The following is a 21,502-nucleotide window of genomic DNA, read 5'->3' as shown; positions in this document are numbered from 1 at the left end:
GTCTGTGTGTGTGTCTGTCTGTCTGTCTGTCTGTGCATCTGTCTGTGCATCTGTGTGTGTGTCTCTGTCTGTGTGTCTGGTGTGTGTGTGTGTGTGTGTGTCTGTAATGGAGAAGACCTAATAAGTTGAAAAAACTGTGTCTAATCTAATTGTTTTTCAAAATCAATACTGTCAGTACAATTATTGTAATAAACCTGTTAACTACTAACTTGGCTTTCTTCGTGAAAAAGTCAGTTTTTTCTGTGACTCTCTCCTTGAATTCCTTATATTCCATAACAGTTTCTGCATCAAGCTTCGACTTGACATCAAGAAGTCCAGCTTGTCGCCGAATGTTCTGTATCCTAGCAACCGTCTCCTTGTACTCTTTATCTAATATGTAAAATTATTGAATCAGTTCTGATATGTCTTCTAAATAATCAATTTTCAGATATGTCTTCTAAATAATCAATTTTCAGATATGACTTCTAAATAATCAATTTTCAGATATGTCTTCTAAATAATAAATGTTCAGATATGACTTCATATGCTAATAAGGTCTTATACACCTAAAAGAGGGGCGAGACAGTCCAGTGGTAAAGCGCTCGCTTGATGCGTGGTCGATTTGGGATCAATCCCCATTGGGCTTTTTTCTCGTTCCAGCCAGTGCACCACGACTGGTACATTGTATATCAAAGGCCGTGGCATGTGCTATCCTGTCTGTGAGATGGTCCTTGCTGCTAATGGAAAAAGGTAGCTGGTTTCCTCTCTAAGAATAAGACTACATGTATATGTCAAAATTACCAAATGTTTGACACCCAACGATTAATAAATCAATCTGCTCTAGTGGTGTTGTTAAACAAAACAAACTTTATACACCTAAAAGGATTTTCATTCAGCTACTTTTCTGAAGTTATGAACAAATTCGCAAAATATCAAAATGATTTCAATAACATTCATGCACACAACTTAACTAGCAGCTGGTACCAGTACTTGCAGGTGTTTTGTTTAACGACACCACTAGAGCACATTGATTTATTAATCATCGGCTGTTGGATGTCAAACATATGGTCATTTTGACACAGTCATAGAGATGAAACCCACTACATTTTTTTCATTAGTAGCAAGGGATCTTTTATGTGCACCATGGTCTTTGATATACCAGTCATGGTGCACTGGCTAGTGCGAGAAATAGCCCAATAGGCCCACCGACGGGAATCGATCCTAGACTGACAGCACATCAAGCGAGTGCATTACCACTGGGCTACATCCCGCCGTTGAGTAATGATGAAGCTACACACAAAGGTTCAGCTCAATATTTGGGTCATTACCTAAAACAGGTCCGCAAAACAAATTTCCTTATCTCAGTGCCATAATTAACCTCGTTTGATTATTCCGCTATTAAAACAAGCATTTCTGAGAGTACTGCTAGCAATGCAAGTCCCCTACCAGCCTCCACAGATGTTCATACCAAATAAATTCAAGGGCAATAACATTGCGAAACATTGATACATTACACTTTTGTCAGAGTTATGTCCCTTGAATTAATATAACATTTAACAAAAAGTGTCTTTTGTTTAACGACACCACTAGAGCATATTTATTTATTAATCATCGGCTATTGGAAGTCAAACATTTCATAATTTTTACAGTCTTAGAGAGGAATCCACTACATAGAGGCTATTTCATGGGGGTGTTTTTAATACGATTTTTATGTCAACGAGTGACGCGTAAAAACCATATTTTCATGATTTGTAAAGGAGTAAAAATATGGTTTTCACACATCACGATCAGATGCATTGGTAATCATCAAACATAAATATGAAGAAACGAGACAAAAAGGAAGATTACTTAATCATGAACTTTTTCAAAAAAGTAAATACGATTTCTATATTTTCACTAGCTAAACAACAGTGAAAATATGACTTTTCATCGGATATCACTTTTTATGGTTTCTGCAGATTTACATATTCCATTGCTACATGTATGTATAAAATAATTAGTTCTTTTAGTAGCAAGGGATCTTTTATCTGCACTATCCCACAGACAGAATAGGACATATACCACGGCCTTTGATATACCAGTGGTGGTGAACTGGAAGGAGCTACAAATAACAAAAATACCATCCTGCTTCCCATTTAACAAAAAAGAAAGAAAGAAATGTTTTATTTAATGACACACTCAACAGATTTTATTTACAGTTATATGGCATCAGACATAATGGTTAAGGACCACACAGATACTGAGAGAGGAAACCTGTTGTCGCCACTTCATGGGCTACTCTTTTCGATTAGCAGAAAGGGATCTTTTATATGCACCATCCCACAGACAGGGTAGTACATACCACGGCCTTTGATACACCACACTGGCTGGAACGAGAAATAGCCTAATGGGTACCCACCGGCGGGGATCGATCCCAGACCGACTGCGCATCGAGTGAACGCTGTACCACTGAGCTACGTCCCACCCCCCTCTAACAATGCAGTGACGTTCAAACCTGTTTGGATCAAGTCGTTTTCTAGTCTGTGAAAATCAGTTTCAAGATGGCCGATGTCTTTAAGGTTTACTGTCAGGTCTTCCAACAGTTGAGCTCTCTTGTCCAGGAGAAGGTCACTCTTACAGTGACCGTGACCCCCAGGTCGACCTTTCCCATCAGCTTGGTCGGTATACTTCTTTCTGATCATTTGGTAAAGGTCTCAATAGTTACTATGCTCTAAATCACATACACACAGCAGAACTGCAGAATATACTGAACCAAAACAGAAACTTCATTTTTAAAATATAAAAATAGAAATTATAGATGTATTTTGTTAATACTGTCAAGACAATTGTCTAAAATAAAAAATACACCCCTTACCAATCAGAATGTAGCAGTTTGTTGCACATTTCAGCTACTTCATACCCCTGACAGCAGATCTAGGAACACAACATGGTTCTCAGCACAAAATGCGGAGCAGAGCAGATAATGTTGTAATGCTCATATACCATGAAGGTTTTGAGCATGTCTGTCCCAGGTCCCATCTCTGGATAGCCAGGGGCCCGACCCGGGACTGAAATTCACAAAATGCACCCACATGACTGAATGCCTGACCTCAATTCACAACACGCAAGCTGCTACATCGGTCGTTCTTTCTTTTAAAAGGATACAGTTTCACATTTTCCTTAACTTTTTTAACACTTCTAAAAGAGAAAAACAAAACAAAAATCAACAAAGCACTTAAAGGTTAATTTTATAATAAAATTGTTAATTAAGAGCAATAGGGTTGAAATATATATTAATGTAAACTTTGTATTCACAATAATGAGTAAAGGTTAATTTTATAATAAAACTGTTAATTAAGAGCAATAGGGTTGAAATATATATTAATGTAAACTTTGTATTCACAATAATGAGTAAAGGTTAATTTTATAATAAAATTGTTAATTAAGAGCAATATGGTTGAAATATATATTAATGTAAACTTTGTATTCACAATAATGAGTAAAGGTTAATTTTATAATAAAATTGTTAATTAAGAGCAATATGGTTGAAATATCTATTAATGTAAACTTTGTATTCACAATAATGAGTAAAGTTATTGATGTAGGATATTCAAGCCGAATGAGAATTTCTGCTCAGCAAGTCTTGCGGAATTTCCCATTCTTACCGTCACAGGATAAAACCAATATCCTACGTCATTAACTAGTTATATTTATCCTGCAGACCATAAAAATTAAGGGGAAAAGCTATAATTTCTGTTATTTCAGCTACATTGTACGATGACCTAGAGGTCAAATAAGCGATTTTGTACTGTCGCTATTTGCATGCAACGTCAAAAGTCATATCCTTCTACCATACATATATGACTTTGCTTTATCAGTCATCACAATCTGTCAACAGAAACAGTGCTTACAGGATAAATATACAGAACTTCACATACGTTGTTTTTGCTTTCTGTTTATTTTGTGCAAGAATATATACCATGAGATCGTGTAGCGGTCGAGTGGTATGTTCTTTCGCAAAATAAACGAGTGCAATAAACAGGAAATGAAAACAACGTATGTGAAGTTCTGTATTTATTACATACCTTCTTTTATTTTTTATAAAAACGTTTTTTAATTTAACGTCCTAACAACACTTTGTTAAATCTATTATCAAAACTCCTTTTATGGATTCATTTAACATTAAAAATCATACTCTGTGGCAGCCTTGTGTAATGTTTCAAATACGATGTGACGTCATTTGTAAATCATATATGACGTAAGTAAATAAAAGGCACTAACTGCAGTAAAAATAAAAAGGGAATTCCCCATTTAAAAGTTCCGGTCCAGATCGCACATGTGTAATACAAAATAAATTTATCACACGGTTTGAAAATGTCTTTATCACTATAGTAAGATTGAATAGGTACGTAATAAAATGTGTTATTCCTATTTTGTTTTCACTTACATGTAAGCACCACAAAGTGTCTTACAAAGTATCTACACTAAAAGGTAGTACTATACCAAATAACTTCCGGCTGGGTCAAAGTTCGAGGTGCACCGAACTTTTGATAGAGAAGTGAACACCACAAGTCCTGTGATTGGTTATAAATGTGAGTGTGTTGGTTGTAAAAAATAATAGTTTCATCTGGGTAAAATAAATGTGCAATTTTATTTTATCTAGTACCAATGTGTCAAGTAGCCTTGTGCTTGAAACATGTATGGGGTACCTGTAAAAAAAAGTACTCAAATTTTGTGCGAAACTAGGGTAGTCATAGACACTACCCGTTATCTCAGAAACGAGCAGCTTGACCCCCATTTTTTTCTGATTCACGTTAAGTGTAAGGGGTGGTAGTATTTATATCCGTGGCGTTTATGTCGGTTGATACGTTGCAGGTAGGAGTTTTAGCCGCATATGTTACTATTGTCGTCTATGGGATTTGATTTGGTAGTATACACCCTATAGAGTCTGAACTATTTGAAAACAAGGATGATATTATTCATAGTCTGTCTTCACTATTTGCACTTTTCCCTTTTAACTATAAAAACTAAAAGCAATTTTAATGAAGGATTTCAAAAATAGAAATTAAAATTGAAATAACCGTTACTGGAAATAAAATTTAACATGTGTCATCTTACGATATTTGACTATAACTTGGCAAAACATTTTTGTCTGATCTCAAACTTTATTATAAAGTTAACGTTTAAAATGACATTACTACTACACAATTGCATACGACCCGCCCCGGTGGTGTCGTGGTTAAGCCATCAGACATAAGGCGGGTAGGTACTGGGTTCGCAGCCTGATATCGGCTCCCACCCAGAGCGAGTTTTAATGACTCAGTGGGTAGGTATAAGACCACTACACTCTCTCTTCTCTCTTACTAACTACTAACCCACTGTTTGGACAGACAGCCCAGATAGCTGAGGTGTGTGCCCAGGACAGCGTGCTTGAACCTTAATTGAAACATGTATATGATAATAGAAGTCACTAATCAGCTCTTCAACATTTAGGTGAACACAATGTATGTAAATATACTCTTCAAAAACAGTAGGGGAACCTGAAATATTAATGTTGATATCAACTATTAGACCGAACATACGTTTTGACCACAGACATCCTAGTAAAGAACGTCCAGGTCTGTTTATGAACACACCAAAACATATTCCATAGTTTGCACATGAATCACGCAGTTGCCCCATAAACATGCGTGGGGTGTCATTCTTGATTTTGACAATTTCCACGAAAGTCCATTAATCACTGTAGAACATTATTTCTGTCAATCCTATTCATTCTGTTGATCATACAGTTGTTATTGTTTTGTTTTTAGTCATTTTTATTGTTTGAATTTGTGATTTACTGATAAAAAACGTCAACTTTCAAATTTTACTTCTGACCCCAATCGTCCTTCAAGATCTTTGGTGGTCATAAAACCTACTGTAATACTGAACTACCAGTTGTAATGTTTGCCCATTTAATTCACTATTATCATATAACCATTCCCCACAGCTAATATATCTTACAATTTTGGCAATTGTAAATTCTTATTAGAGTTCCCCTACTTTTTTTGAAGAGTATATAACCTTACTGTCAGTAGTTCTAACAGTGTATAGATTAATACAGGGTATGTAAATATTAAAACCTTACTGTCAGTAGTTCTAACAGTGTATAGGTTAATACAGGGTATGTAAATATTATAACCTTACTGTCAGTAGTTCTAACAGTGTATAGATTAATACAGGGTATGTAAATATTATAACCTTACTGTCAGTAGTTCTAACAGTGTATAGATTAATACAGGGTATGTAAATATTATAACCTTACTGTCAGTAGTTCTAACAGTGTATAGATTAATACAGGGTATGTAAATATTATAACCTTACTGTCAGTAGTTCTAACAGTGTATAGGTTAATACAGGGTATGTAAATATTATAACCTTACTGTCAGTAGTTTCAACAGTGTATAGGTTAATACAGGGTATGTAAATATTATAACCTTACTGTCAGTAGTTCTAACAGTGTATAGGTTAATACAGGGTATGTAATATTATAACATACTGTCAGTAGTTCTAACAGTGTATAGGTTAATACAGGGTATGTAAATATTATAACCTTACTGTCAGTAGTTCTAACAGTGTATAGGTTAATACAGGGTATGTAAATATTATAACCTTACTGTCAGTAGTTCTAACAGTGTATAGGTTAATACAGGGTATGTAAATATTATAACCTTACTGTCAGTAGTTCTAACAGTGTATAGGTTAATACAGGGTATGTAAATATTATAACCTTACTGTCAGTAGTTTCAACAGTGTATAGGTTAATACAGGGTATGTAAATATTATAACCTTACTGTCAGTAGTTCTAACAGTGTATAGGTTAATACAGGGTATGTAAATATTATAACCTTACTGTCAGTGATCTTATATAAATATCAACTTACTGTAGAGATCGCACATGACCAAGGACAAACTTCCAAACATTGATCAGATCAGATCCCCGGCAAATTCTGGAAAACAAAATGGAAGGAATGTTTATTCAGTGGCCCAGAACATTTTAATCACTGGTCATTAGACATCTGACATACACACAGGGCAACAGTCATTCCTGGTCCAGAACATTTTAATCACTGGTCATTAGACATCTTACATACACACAGGGCAACAGTCATTCCTGGTCCAGAATATTTTAAACACTGGTCATTAGACATCTTACATACACACAGGGCAACAGTCATTCCTGGTCCAGAACATTTTAATCAATGGTCATTAGACATCTTACATACACACAGGGCAACAGTCATTCCTGGTCCAGAACATTTTAATCAATGGTCATTAGACATCTTACGTACACCAAGGGCAACAGTCATTCCTGGTCCAGAACATTTTAATCACTGGTCATTAGACATCTTACGTACACCAAGGGCAACAGTCATTCCTGGTCCAGAACATTTTAATCACTGGTCATTAGACATCTTACATACACACAGGGCAACAGTCATTCCTGGTCCAGAATATTTTAAACACTGGTCGTTAGACATCTTACATACACACAGGGCAACAGTCATTCCTGGTCCAGAACATTTTAATCAATGGTCATTAGACATCTTACGTACACACAGGGCAACAGTCATTCCTGGTCCAGAACATTTTAATCAACATTTTACGTACACACAGGGCAACAGTCATTCCTGGTCCAGAACATTTTAATCAACATTTTACGTACACACAGGGCAACAGTCATTCCTGGTCCAGAACATTATAATCAACATTTTACGTACACACAGGGCAACAGTCATTCCTGGTCCAGAACATTATAATCAACATTTTACGTATACACAGGGTAACAGTCATTCCTGGTCCAGAACATTTTAATCAACATTTTATGTACACACAGGGCAACAGTCATTCCTGGTCCAGAACATTTTAATCAACATTTTACATACACACAGGGCAACAGTCATTCCTGGTCCAGAACATTATTACGTACACACAGGGTAACAGTCATTCCTGGTCCAGAACATTTTAATCAACATTTTACGTACACACAGGGCAACATGCCAACAGTCATTCCTCGTGCAGAACATTTTAATCAATGGTCATTAGATGACTTACATACTTGACAGCCCATGATTCATGACTGGATGGAAAGTCAGCCAGTGAATTCAACGAAAGATGTAGTAGTCCAATAGCTAGACCATCAGACCTAAGCAACTAAGTGGCTGTATATTAAATGTGTTTCTGATCGTTCTAATATTTGTACTAGGTTAAATTTCATTTTATTTCCTAAAATATTATTTTTCATACGTACGAAATTATTTGAAGACAAAATCCAGTTTGACCGTCTTACAAATATTAAGACGACCAGAAACAAATTGAATGTACAAACACTGATATTCTAAACAAGAAAATATATTTAATATGTAAGTTTAATCGTAGAAATATTTTATTAGTCGGAAACATCTTACAATGTAGCAAACTCAGGAATGTCCCGTTAAAACAGTCGAGAACAGTTACCAACCATTTCAAAAGTACCACTTACATTTGTACAGTACATTTATACATTCAACTTAAACACAATGAAACCCTTCAAATCCAGACACTCATGGAATCAAATAAAAAGTCTTGTATTAATTGGCAGGGTTAGCTTCTAGATTATGGTAGCCCCACTCCCATGGCTAGTGATATTCAGTGTTGGGCTAGTAAATTACTACTGCCGTGCCAGACTGGGCTTCTGGACTATGGTAGCCCCACTTCCATGGCTAGTGATATTCAGTGTTGGGCTAGTAAATAACTACTATTGCCGTGCCAGACAGGACTTCTAGATTATGGTAGCCCCACTCCCATGGCTAGTGATATTTAGTGTTGGGTTAGTAAATAACTACTATTGCCGTGCCAGACAGGGCTTCTAGATTATGGTAGCCCCACTCCCATGGCTAGTGATATTCAATGTTGGGTTAGTAAATAACTACTATTGCCATGCCAGACAGGGCTTCTGGATTATGGTAGCCCCACTCCAATGGCTAGTGATATTCAGTGTTGGGTTAGTAAATAACTACTATTGCCGTGCCAGACAGCTAGTGAATTCTTTTTTTGGTCAAATGTTGCAGTAAAGTCTATTTAGTAAATTTATATGAATATGTTAGTGTTTTAAGCTCTATCTCCCTCTTTAGGTGACATATTTGATTATTACTATTATTTAGTAAAATTGTATTAGCTTAAAGTAAATTAGGGCTAGTGAATTTTTAATTGTTGCTAGCTACATGTAGGCAGAGCCCTCAAAAGTACCCGGTCTCCAGCGTCAAATCGCCACCTGAAACAGCTTTTGCCGCCGCCTACTTTTCGAGTAAAATTGTTCAGTTGCTACATTTAATGGATGGTGACTGATTTGCGCTAACAGAGGTTTGATTTTTCAAATGTTTCTCGGGGAGGGCCCCCAGACCCCCCGCTATCATCACTGTTGTAGCCTATTGTGTAGGACATTTTTTTTAATCACTGATCCCATGGCTCGTGGATTTTAATTTTCTTTTATAGAAGCCCTGTTTAAAAGGGCTTCTGAAAACCATCCAGTTTTGAGGGTATTCGGTTTATCAAGGGTCCTGTTTTGAGAGGTTTCACTGTATAAGCTTAGCACTAACTTTTGAAAATCTTCCGGAGAAGGCAATGGCTTGTTGACGTATCGGCCTGTTGGCTGGAAATGCATCTCCTTGATGGCCCAGTCATGCAGCTGTCTCCCAAGATCTACATCGGCTGTTGTCTTCATCGATCTATACATAAGGAAATGTTTTATTTAACGACACACTCAACACATTTTATTTAGTTATATGGCGTCAGACATATGGAAAGAAAAAGAAAGAAATGTTTTATTTAATGTCAACATACCACCAAATCTAATTTCATAAACGACTGTCGAAGAAGGAAAGAAATGTTTTATTTAACGACGCACTCAACACATTTTATTTACAGTTATATGGTGTCAGAAATATGGTTAAGGACCACACAGATATTGAGAGAGGAAACACTTCATGGGCTACTCTTTTCAATCACCAGCAAGGGATCTTTCATATGCACCATCCCACAGACAGGGTCGTACATACCACAGCCTTTGATAATCAGTTGTGGTGCCACGGCACTTTTTTTTTTGCTGTGGACATTTTCTTAATTGCAGGGGTTGTTTACCAACTAATATAAATTAAAAGTGACAACAAACAACATCCTATTCATCAGACGAGTAACTTCATTACATAATTTTTTAACTGTCTAATATTTTCTACTCTATCTTGATGAGTAAGGAAGGAAGGAAATGTTTCATTTAACGACGCACTCAACACATTTTATTTACGGTTATATGGCGTCAGACATATGGTTAAGGACCACACAGATACTGAGGGAAACCGCTGTTGCCACTTCATAAACAACTCTTTTCGATTAGCACCAGCAGCAAAGGATATTTTATATGCACCATCCCACAGACAGGATAGTACATACCACAGCCTTTGTTACACCAGTTATGAAGCACTGGCTGGAACGAGAAATAGCCCAATGAGTCCACCAACGGAGATAAATCCCAGACCGACCACACAGCAATGACGCTTTACCACTTTGATGAATAACTGTGTGCACTGAAATGACTATTTTACAAATTTATCCACAGTGCTGTTATAGGGATGCATGCATGGTGCTTATTTTGTTTTACCCATGATGTGCTGATTTTTCCACTTTCTGAGACATCTTAGCTGGTCTTCACAGGACCTCAAGGAAGATGACTTTCAGAACCTAGTCTGCAAAAAAAAGCATATACTATTACACGTGTATGAGGGATTCAAATAAAGCACCCATTATAATCTTTTATAATACTAAACATGCATAAACACCACTAAGGCGTCTGAGGTTTATTTCTCTTTGTTTACACTTAAGGTACTTGGGAAATTCCTCCAAGACATTTGGGACATTAATATATGGTAAACACTGTCACTGGGGTTATCTTAAGGAACCCAGGACAGTAATGGTCTGCCAGTATTGGTCAGGTGTGTGTGTGTGATGTTATCAGTGTGACTGGGGTGAACGATAGTTCACGGAGAGAGAGAGAGGGAGAGAGAGAGAGAGAGAGAGAGAGAGAGAGAGAGAGAGAGAGAGAGAGAGAGAGAGAGAGAGAGAGAGAGAGAGAGAGAGAGAGAGAGAGAGAGAGAGAGAGAGAGAGAGAGAGCGAGTGAGAGAGAGAGAGAATATCTGGCAAGAGAGAAAGACGTTTGATGCCAACTCTCCATATCATATACTTTGTTTATATGTTATCATCATGGATTAAAGAATACAATCGAGATCGAACTTGTGTAGTTTTTGTGTGAGGGCCGTGCTCTATGCACTCGGCCACATGTGTATGTAACATATAAAGGGCCGGGGTCTAGGTTGATTGTATATATACATATATATATATATATCTGGTGCTGCACTTTCATCCATGTAAACTTAAAGTAACCCAAATTGAATTTTACATCCAAACAATTTCTGACATACAAAAAAATATCCTTTAGGAAATAAAATAAAATTTAAACTAAAGAAAGGAAGAACTAAATGTTTTATTTAACGACGCACTCAACACATTTTATTTACAGTTATATGGCGTCAGACATATGGTTAAGGACCACACAGATACTGAAGGAGGAAACCCGCTGTCACCACTTCATGGGCTACTCTTTTCGATTGGCAGCAAGGGATCGTTTATATGCACCATCCCACACAGGGTAGTACATACCACGGCCTTTTATATACCAGTCTTGGTGCACTGGCTGGAACGACAAATAGCCTAATGGGTCCACTGAAGGGGATCGATCCCAGAGCGAGCGCTGTACCACTGGGCTATATCCCGCCCCATTATAGTATACCCAAATTGAATTTTACATCCGAATAATTTCTTACGTACAAAAAAAAATATGCTTTAGAAAAGAAAAGAAAATTTAAAATGAAAGTACTATACAAACCACTATTAATATTATAAATAATAAAATGAATAAATTATTAAATATGGTTGTGTCCATCGTATGCAGGTGATTAGGAACATACTCACTGTTCCCACTTGAGGATGTAAAGACATGTTTTTGTCAATTCTATATATATATAAAGGACCTTTAGGTAAAAAGGAAAACGGGTAACATACCTCTAACCGAGTCGTTTCGCCCCATGTTTTGATTCGCCCTAATTTTTATTTTGTTAATAAAGTACATTCATTCATTGATTTGTCCTACGGTATATCCATTGATTTTTAGATGTCACACACTGCGATCTAAAGATAAAAATAATATTATAATTTTGTTTATTTCCAGTATCATTAATTTACTCAAGCCATATACATGAAATACGTACAGGCCTTAGATAATATACAGACAATCACAATGTATTCACATTAATAATTAATTTATGAATAGTCACACTGCATTCTACTGATGTGATGTGGTTTCTTATTAAAGATAGGGCCTACTTCATACCCAGCTGAGGTTCAAACGCCGAGTTCAGTACATGTTGATTTTGCCTAGCTTCACCTGACAGAAAGTAAACAGCTGATAAAGCATTAATATCCAAAGACAGAAAATTACCTAATATTTGGTAATGAATAATGAATAAACAGAAAATAAAAAATACTTCAAAACTATAATAAATATATTTATTTTGGGGGGCAAAACGATTCGGTACGAATGAGATTTAGGGCGAACCAACCCTGGGTGAATAGGACTAAGGGCGTAACAACGCAGAGTTCGAAATGGTTTTAGGGCGAAACAACCCGGATTCCTGGGCTACATCCCGCTCTAGAACTGTAAAGGAAAACCTAACAAATGAATGACAAGCAGATGACAACAAATCGGATGTTGATGTTGTCGGATGTCAACTGCACGAAGCATTCACAAGAAAAACTGAACGGAGTTGGGGGTCCGACTATTTACCCCAAGACTCCCCAAGATACCCCAAGACTCCCCATGATACCCCAAGACACCACCAAGACACTACAAGACACACCAAGACTCCGTAAATATTTTTTAAAATGAATTAAAATGTACTATTTTATCAAATATTTAGTGGAAAATGACGTAAAAGAATTAATTTTAAGCCTTAATGACAGCCAATTGCCAAGAGAGATAATCGACTACCTTGGTATAAAAAAAAAAATATATATATATATATACATATATACATACATACATACATACATACATACATACATATATATATATATATACAGGCATCGAAATAAGTCGAGAACAGTCATTCAGGTTACCGGGAGGTTACCACATGTTAGAGAAGTCGAGAACGGTGTTTCGTTCTCGACAAAAATTTCAATGAACGGTAGTTTCGTTTCCGAACGTAAACCAGGCAATGCATTCAGGACTTCTGCGTTTCATTATCTCGTCAGGAATTGCATCGATGTTCGCGCGCAAGTCACTCCGCGTTTAAGCAGCGTCCACTAGATGAATTTACGTCCGCGTTTTGTTTTCTCGTACAAAATTGCACCAATGTTCGTGCGCACTTGTGGAATTGCAAAGCAAATTTTGGCAATCCGCGTTTAAGCAGCGCCCACTAGATAAATTTACTTCCGGATTTCATTTCTCATACCGATGTTCGCGCGCACCGTTACAATTTCAGAACGACCGCATAGTAGTAACAGGAATTCAATTCTAACTTTCATATAGTTGTGGAAACCTATAGGTTACCAGGTTATATTTTATGGTAACCTGTAAATGGGTTACCAGACACAATGCTTATTTCGATGCCTGTATATATATATATATATATATATATATATATATATATATATATATATATAAACCAACAACAGCAAGAAAACATGTACCTCTTTTAAAAATTATATACATTTTAAAGCCTGGGGGGTATATGGGGTATCGTTTATGTTTTTGGGGTATTGTATGTGTCTTGGGATAAATAGGTGGTGTCTTGGGGTTATCTTGCTGTGTCTTGGGGTAAATAGTCGATTATCTCCGTTAGCAATCGGCTGTCATTAAGGCTTAAAATTAATTCTTTTACTTCATTTTCCACTGAATATCTTATAAAATAGTACATTTTAATTCATTTTTAAAAATATTTATGGAGTCTTGTGGTATCTTGGTAGTGTCTTGGTGTGTCTTGGTGGTGTTTTGGGGTATATTGGGGTATCTTGGGGTAAATAGTCAGACCGGAGTTGGAAGCATAACGCAATTAAGGACGTTGATGATACATCGTAAAAATAAATTTTTAATTACATGGTATTAATTGTTTATACTTACCGCAAACTGTTATATTGTAAATGCGCCATGAGTTCCTTATTTTCCCCATAACGATTTTAAAGAAATATTTGTTAGAATTAGTTTAAGGTTAGGGTAAGGGTTAGTTCATCAAGATAAACGTCTCCGGCACGATATTTATTATTGTGATGTTTATTGCTGTGCCGTAACGTTTATCCATTGGATTGAATTTTCCATTTGCAATCATGATTTAATAAAATCAGGCATATGTGCTTTATTTAAGAGCCTCAACACGTACAACAACATATTTTAATAAATTTTAGACAAAAATATTAAGTACAATACCTTTGGTAACCTTTCCAGGATTAGATGTTTGAAGATGACACATTTAAACATTTGAAAGCTATTTTTATCCTGGCACATCGAAAATGCGGAATGAAAATTTTGCGGAACGAGAATTATTCGTATCAAGCATTTTACGTACACCCAGTAAAAAGAAATATTGCGGAACTGAATGGAATTGATTATTAAATTTATTTATTTTGTTATTTTTGTTTCTACATATGTGCTTTGTGTGGGTTGCATTATATGCATTGTTAATAATATTATCACATTAAAGTTTTGGGGTGTATTATTCTTTTTTATTATTATTAAAAAAATAATGATTGTTAGTACAGGTCATTACTTATTTTAAGGCCTTCATTTATTTACTTTTTCCAAAATTATTATTTCCTTTAGTAAATATTATTATTACAGGCCATTGCTTACATGTGTTTCAAAGGTTTTTCTCTTTTTTTTTCCTCTTCTTTTTTGTTTTAATTTCATTTCTTTTTTTTAGCTATAATTACTGGTCATTAGTTATTTTAGGGGTTTTATTCATTTAAATTTAATTGTTATTATTAATTTATTATCAATTAATTGATTTTTAAAAAATATTATTCATTAATTAAGTTTATTTATTTATTATTATTAAACGTGATATTCCATTAAATATCGTGGAATAAACTCGTGAACCCGAGACGAATAATAATAAAAATAATCCGATTCCACCAACAGTTTTCAATCACATTTTAAATATGCTCACAATGGCCGGCGGGAATATTCGAGATTTTGTTCGTAACTGAAAATTGGATTAATGCAGGATTACTATTTGGACAAACTGTCTATTTATGCGTAAAACATGACTCGGGAAGTTTTCTTTATACAGTAAGTGTTTATATTTATTGGTACATCTCATATTTCGCCAGGAAATAATTAATTCCATGGTTGTATCGATTCCGCCTGAAATCTGGGCGGAAACTGCACGCTTGTTTTTGCTGTTCAAGTTGTAAACATCGGGTCCAATAAATGTCAAAATGTTAAAAAACGGACCGTAGATGTTTACCTTGGTGAACTAGGTTAGGGTTAGCGATAGTTATATAAAATATCTTTTAAAACAATTTGTTCTATAAAATCAACATAATGTTTGAGTTCAAATCCAGGCCTAGCACTACGTCGTTTGTAGTAGTGAGGAAAATACGGAACTCTTTCCAACATGGGTACAACGAATATGGGTCGAACCGACTTGGGGACGAAATCTACATTTGTTTTGACATGTACAGGTACTTCAATTCAATTAATGTACTACACATTAACTCAACCTCAATTAACTGACAATAGGAGTTCCTCTTTCCTATATGACAATGTTATCATTTGTTTCACATCAAAATTCAAATTACCAATTTCTTTTCTTCTAGCTGATAACTTTTGCCGGAATAAACAAAACATTGAAAATGTCCGCCCTTTTCATAAAAGATCTCACCACACAGAAATTTTTTCCCATTGCTAATCATGTTTCCCTTAATAATTCCAGAGCCCAGAAAATATAAAGCACCAATAAATATCAACTCATTTATTGTAAACACACTAGGCCGGACCGACTGAACATTAATGAACCGAAATAATAAGGAAACCCGCTATAAACTATAAAAATAAATAACAAACGATACGGTAGCCTACGTTTTACATCGATATATATTTAAATTGATCCAAGCTGTTTTATCTATTCAAATAAAAACCTTCCCAACGTTACCCTCCCAATTATTATAACGCTTATATTTGCGATCATATTGCTCCCAGGTGAAAAAGACCAACTGCCTTTACGAAACACCCCCTTTTACAGGCCCGTGGGAAACGGGGGGGGGGGGGGGTGGGTGTGTCTCTTGGGTGCCTTTTTTTTTACACATTAGGCCTAACATTTGCCATTATAACAACAATCTGATATAGAGTTTGTACCCGATCATTATATTGACAGCCCAAATAGTTGAGGTATATGCCCAGATGAGCGTGCTTGAACTTTAATTGAACAGAATCACAAAAACAAGTATTTGACCAAATCTTTGGCATCCAACATCCGATGATTAATAAATCAATGTGCTCTAGTGGTGTCGTTAAACAAAACAAAATTTAACTGTATTATGAAACAAAATTGTACAGAGAGATACTGTTTCTTGTTTAGTCTTACGTAGGTGACTTAATTAATAACGGTAAAGCACTGCTTTGTTGCTGTTGTAAAATCACGATTATCTCCCCTTAGCTGAGGGCACAACACCACCATAATTTTGTCTTATCCTTGCCTAATATATACTACTCAAAAGAATTTAAGGGTCAAAAATTTATAACCAAATAAGTTTCAGAGTGTATTAGATTGATGATGTAAACTACACCAAAAATTTAATTTATTGTTCCATATTTACAAAAAAACACAAATAAACGTCACTGTATACAAGAAAGTCACATGACATGCTGTCAAAGTTGAAGGTTGTCAAACATGGATTTTACACATTAGAACATTCGTTTAATAGTGTGTGAATCCATCCCTGGTGCGAATACACTCGACACATCGTTGCCTCATGCTGTTGATCAGACGTCTGAAGAACTCTTGGGGAATGGCCTGCCACTCTGCCATAAGAAGTTGACCCAGATCATGAAAGTTGGTCGGAGGGGCATGGTTATCCCGAACTCTCCTGCCTAATTCGTCCCAGGCGTGCTCTATTGGGGCCAAGTCAGGCGAATATGCTGGCCAATCCATCCTGGCGATACTTTGTTGTCTGAGAAAGTCCGTTACCACCCTGGCGCGGTGTGGTCTGGCATTGTCATCCTGCAGAACTGCCCCGCCGCCAATCTGCTGAAGGCCTGGGAGAACCAACGGCCGGATAATCTCATTCAGATAGCGGATTCCATTCAGATTGCCATCCACCACATAGAGGGGGGGTCCTGTGGTGGATAGAGATGCCGCCCCACACCATGACGCTGCCACCACCGAACCGGTGACGTTGTCTAACGTTAACGTCAGCGAAGCACTCCCCAGGATGTCTGTAGACACGAACCCGGCCGTCGTTGAACTGGAGACTAAACCTGGACTTATCAGTGAACATCACTCGACCCCACTGAACACGTTGCCACCGCAGATGAAGTGTGCACCAGTGACGTCTGGCCGTTCTGTGACGTGGTAGGAGTGGTTGTCGAACAGCCTGGCGACGGCAGCGTAGATTATTGGCTCTCAGACGATTGCGTATGGTTTGATCAGACACTCGAGTTCCAGTCGCAGTCCGCAGATTGTCACGTAATCGGCGTGCAGTGGTTGTGCGTTGATGTAGAGCCATATTGGTGATGTAGCGGTCCTCTCTATTTGTAGTGCTTCGGGGTCTTCCCGAACGTGGACGATTTCGAACAGAATTCGTTGCTTGGTACCGTTGCCACAGTCGGCCAACGACACTCTGACTGACACCAAGTCTCAGAGCAACATTTCTTTGCGTATTGCCATCCTGAAGCCAAGCAATAGCCCTTCCTCGATCTTCGATAGTCAGTTGACGTCGTACCATTGTCGAATTTGGAGTGTGCACCGTACACGAACGCAAGCTCCAATTATACGGAAATTCAGCATTGGGAACATGGAATACACGTGCAAAGCGTGCAAATGAAGCGCTTTGTGAAAAAGCAAGTTATGGGCACTTAGCAGACCTTTCGCTTTCGCCCTAATTTATGTGCAAATGTAAGCATGTTTTCGCCATTAGAACTAGTCGACAGTGTCAATGACAGTGGATTTTAATTCATTTATGGGTTGCTTAGACCCACTTTCGTCAAAATGGAACAATACCATGCGTGACATTATGGTCTAGCTAATATAATTGACATTCAGAAAATAATGTCGAAAATATCGTCTGACCCTTAAATTCTTTTGAGTAGTATATCATTGGCGTATGAAGCGCGAGGGGGTTACGTGCCCCCCCCCCCCCACGCACAAACTTTTTTGGTACCTTCCTACACCACTGTATATATATATATAATATATATATATATATACTCTTCAAAAAAAGAAACGCAAAAGGGTACAAATGGGTTATAACTCCGATTTTATGTTTCCTACCGGTTCATGCTTTGTGAATATAAGGTCATTGCATGTCCCAAACACATTCCCACGGTTACATTCGATAAAACGCAGCTGCTGTACAATAAAGTTCCAAAATGTGAATATTCGCAAAAACGCAGCCACGTGCAAACCATGTCACCACTGCACGTGCGTTGTCTGCACGTGCAACATGAACACCGACAGTATAAAAGTGCAGGGTGTTCGCTTGCCTGGCCTCTGTATCTGGCCGACAGTTGACAATCCAGGACATGCCACGTCTCAGTGAACCGCAGAGAAACAATGCCATCGGCCGACTAGACGCAGGCGAATCCAGAACGGCCGTTGCCAGGGCATTCCATGTGTACCCAAGCACCATCTCCAGACTGTGGGACCGTTACCAGCAACATGGATCAACACATGACCTCCCTAGATCCGGTCGACCACGGGTCACTACCCCCGGGCAGGACCGCTACATCCGGGTACGCCACCTTCGGGAACGATTGACTACTGCCACCCCCACAGCCGCAGCAATACCAGGTTTGCGCAGGATATCCGACCAGACCGTACGGAACCGCCTACGTGAGGTAGGAATTCGTGCCAGACGTCCAGTTCGAGGTGTCATCTTAACACCACAACACCGTCGACTCCGACTGCAGTGGTGCCAGATTCATCGACAATGGCCTCAACTGCGATGGAGACAGGTGTGGTTCAGTGACGAGTCCCGATTTCTGCTCCGACGTCATGATGGAAGATGTCGCGTGTATAGGCGTCGTGGTGAACGTTATGCGGCAAACTGCGTGCAGGAAGTGGACAGATTCGGTGGGGGTAGTGTCATGGTGTGGGCAGCCAACTCACACACTGGCAGAACTGACCTGGTCCACGTGCAGGGCAACCTGAATGCACAGGGCTACATTGACCAGATCCTCCGGCCACACATCGTTCCAGTTATGGCCAACGCCAACGCAGTGTTCCAACATGACAACGCCAGGCCTCACACAGCACGTCTCACAACGGCTTTCCTACAGAACAACAACATTAATGTCCTTCCTTGGCCATCGATATCACCGGATTTGAACCCAATTGAGCATCTATGGGACGAGTTGGACCGACGCCTCCGACAGCGACAACCACAGCCCCAGACCCTGCCCGAGCTGGCAGCAGCCTTGCAGGCCGAGTGGGCCACCATCCCCCGGGACGTCATCCGTACTCTGGTTGCTTCAATGGGCAGGCGGTGCCAGGCAGTTGTCAACACACGCGGAGGCCACACCCGGTATTGACTCCAGATGACCTTGACCTTGGTGGTGTGTCCTATCACTTACTCACAATGGACTAGAGTGAATTGTGAACAATCCTGCAACATTTGGTAATTATCGGACTCACCATTCAATAATTAAATCAATTCTCCAAATGTTACGACAATGTGGTTTTGCGTTTCTTCTTTTGAAGAGTATATATATATATATATATATATATATATATATATATATATATATATATATATATATATAATCCTTTTTAGGAAACAGTTGCCTTTTAAAAGATTTCTTTGATTAAAAGTAGTTTGACCTCCGTATTATTTAAATAACCCATTGATTTGAATCGAAGCTATACGTGTAGTACTAACTGATAACAATTGTGCAAGTGATGATATAGGCGTTTTTTCTTTTCTGTTACCATAAAACAAAAGACAAAAAGTAAAGTTTGTTTTATTTAATGAGATTTGAGCACATTGATTTTTTATCTTATTATCGGCTATTGGACGTCAAACATATATGGTCATTCTGACACTGTTTTTTTGTTTATTTGTGGGGTAGAGGAAACCCGCTGTCGCCACATATGATACTCTTTTACGACAGGCAGCAAGGGATCTTTTATTTGCGCTTCCCACAGGCAGGATAGCACAAACCATGACCTTTGTTGAACCTGTTATGGATCACTGGTCGGTGCAAGTGGTTTACACCTACCCATTGAGCCTTGCGGAGCACTCACTCAGGGTTTGGAGTCGGTATCTGGATTAAAAATCCCATGCGTCGATTGGCATCCGAACCCAGTACCTACCAGCCTGTAAACCGATGGCCTAACCACGACGCCACCGAGGTCGGTAAATAGTATAGAGTTCCTGTTCCTGTTTTGGGGTTCTGGTTATACACTGTTTGGTTTGCCCCCCCCCCCCCCCCCCCCCCCCCCCCATTATTAGCTTCGGGAGCCCGAATCGTTCAAGACCTGAGGCAACAGCCTTGCCTATCCCACACCCTCTTACTTGTTATTTGTATGTTACTAGGTCAGTCGCTAACATAGCTTTAATTGTAATGATGATGATCATCATTATAGCGATGTTGATGATGGCGGTGATGATGATGATGAAATAAATGTTTTATTTAACAACACACTCAACACATTTTATTTACGGTTATATGACGGCATACATATGGTTAAGGATCACACATATATTGAGAGAGGAAACCCGCTGTCGCCACTTCATGGGCTACTCTTTTCGATTAGCAGCAAGGGATCTTTTATATGCACCATCCCACATACAGGGTAGTACATACCACGGCCTTTGATATACCAGTCGTGGTGCACTGGCTGGAACGAGAAATAGCCCAATGGGTCTATCGACGGGGATGATGATGATGATGATGATGATGATGATGGTGATGGCTGTGATGATGATGATGGCCATAGTGATGATGATGATGGCAACGACAACGAGGATAGTTATAAATAATTTACTGAGAGCATAATCAATAAACAAAAACAAAAACAAAAACCCAGCGACAACAACAAAAACAACAACACCTAAACAACAACAACAATGAACGATCAAGACATTTATTAACGGACGAGTGAATTACAATAATAAATAGCCGTCATCTTTTCATACTGAGTGTAGGCAAACTGGGTTGTTGGCAAACTGAGTGTAGGCAAAGTGGGTTGTAGGCAAACT

At 38.1% G+C, this 21,502-nt stretch overlaps 1 protein-coding gene across 3 annotated transcripts in view; it reads right to left on the bottom strand.

Moving 5' to 3' along the window:
* Window positions 1–15,959, bottom strand: part of LOC121386469 (HAUS augmin-like complex subunit 5) — a 41,826-nt gene extending 25,867 nt beyond the window's left edge. For all 3 annotated transcript variants that reach the window (XM_041517378.1, XM_041517379.1, XM_041517380.1), the window contains exons 1-7: window positions 15,884–15,959; window positions 10,634–10,718; window positions 9,576–9,704; window positions 6,882–6,947; window positions 3,124–3,156; window positions 2,474–2,652; window positions 210–369 (exon numbers count right to left, since the gene is read on the bottom strand). In XM_041517378.1, the coding sequence (XP_041373312.1) occupies window positions 210–369; window positions 2,474–2,652; window positions 3,124–3,156; window positions 6,882–6,947; window positions 9,576–9,704; window positions 10,634–10,668 (602 nt within the window). In that variant the 5' untranslated portion in view covers window positions 10,669–10,718; window positions 15,884–15,959. The remainder of the gene's footprint in view (window positions 1–209; window positions 370–2,473; window positions 2,653–3,123; window positions 3,157–6,881; window positions 6,948–9,575; window positions 9,705–10,633; window positions 10,719–15,883) is intronic.
* Between the last annotated feature and the right edge of the window lie 5,543 nt (window positions 15,960–21,502).

Source organism: Gigantopelta aegis, chromosome 12 (genome assembly GCF_016097555.1).
Source record: "Gigantopelta aegis isolate Gae_Host chromosome 12, Gae_host_genome, whole genome shotgun sequence".
Taxonomy (NCBI): Eukaryota; Metazoa; Mollusca; class Gastropoda; order Neomphalida; family Peltospiridae; genus Gigantopelta; species Gigantopelta aegis.
The sequence above is the reverse complement of the archived record's forward strand: the minus strand, read 5'-3'. Positions and strand labels throughout refer to the sequence as shown.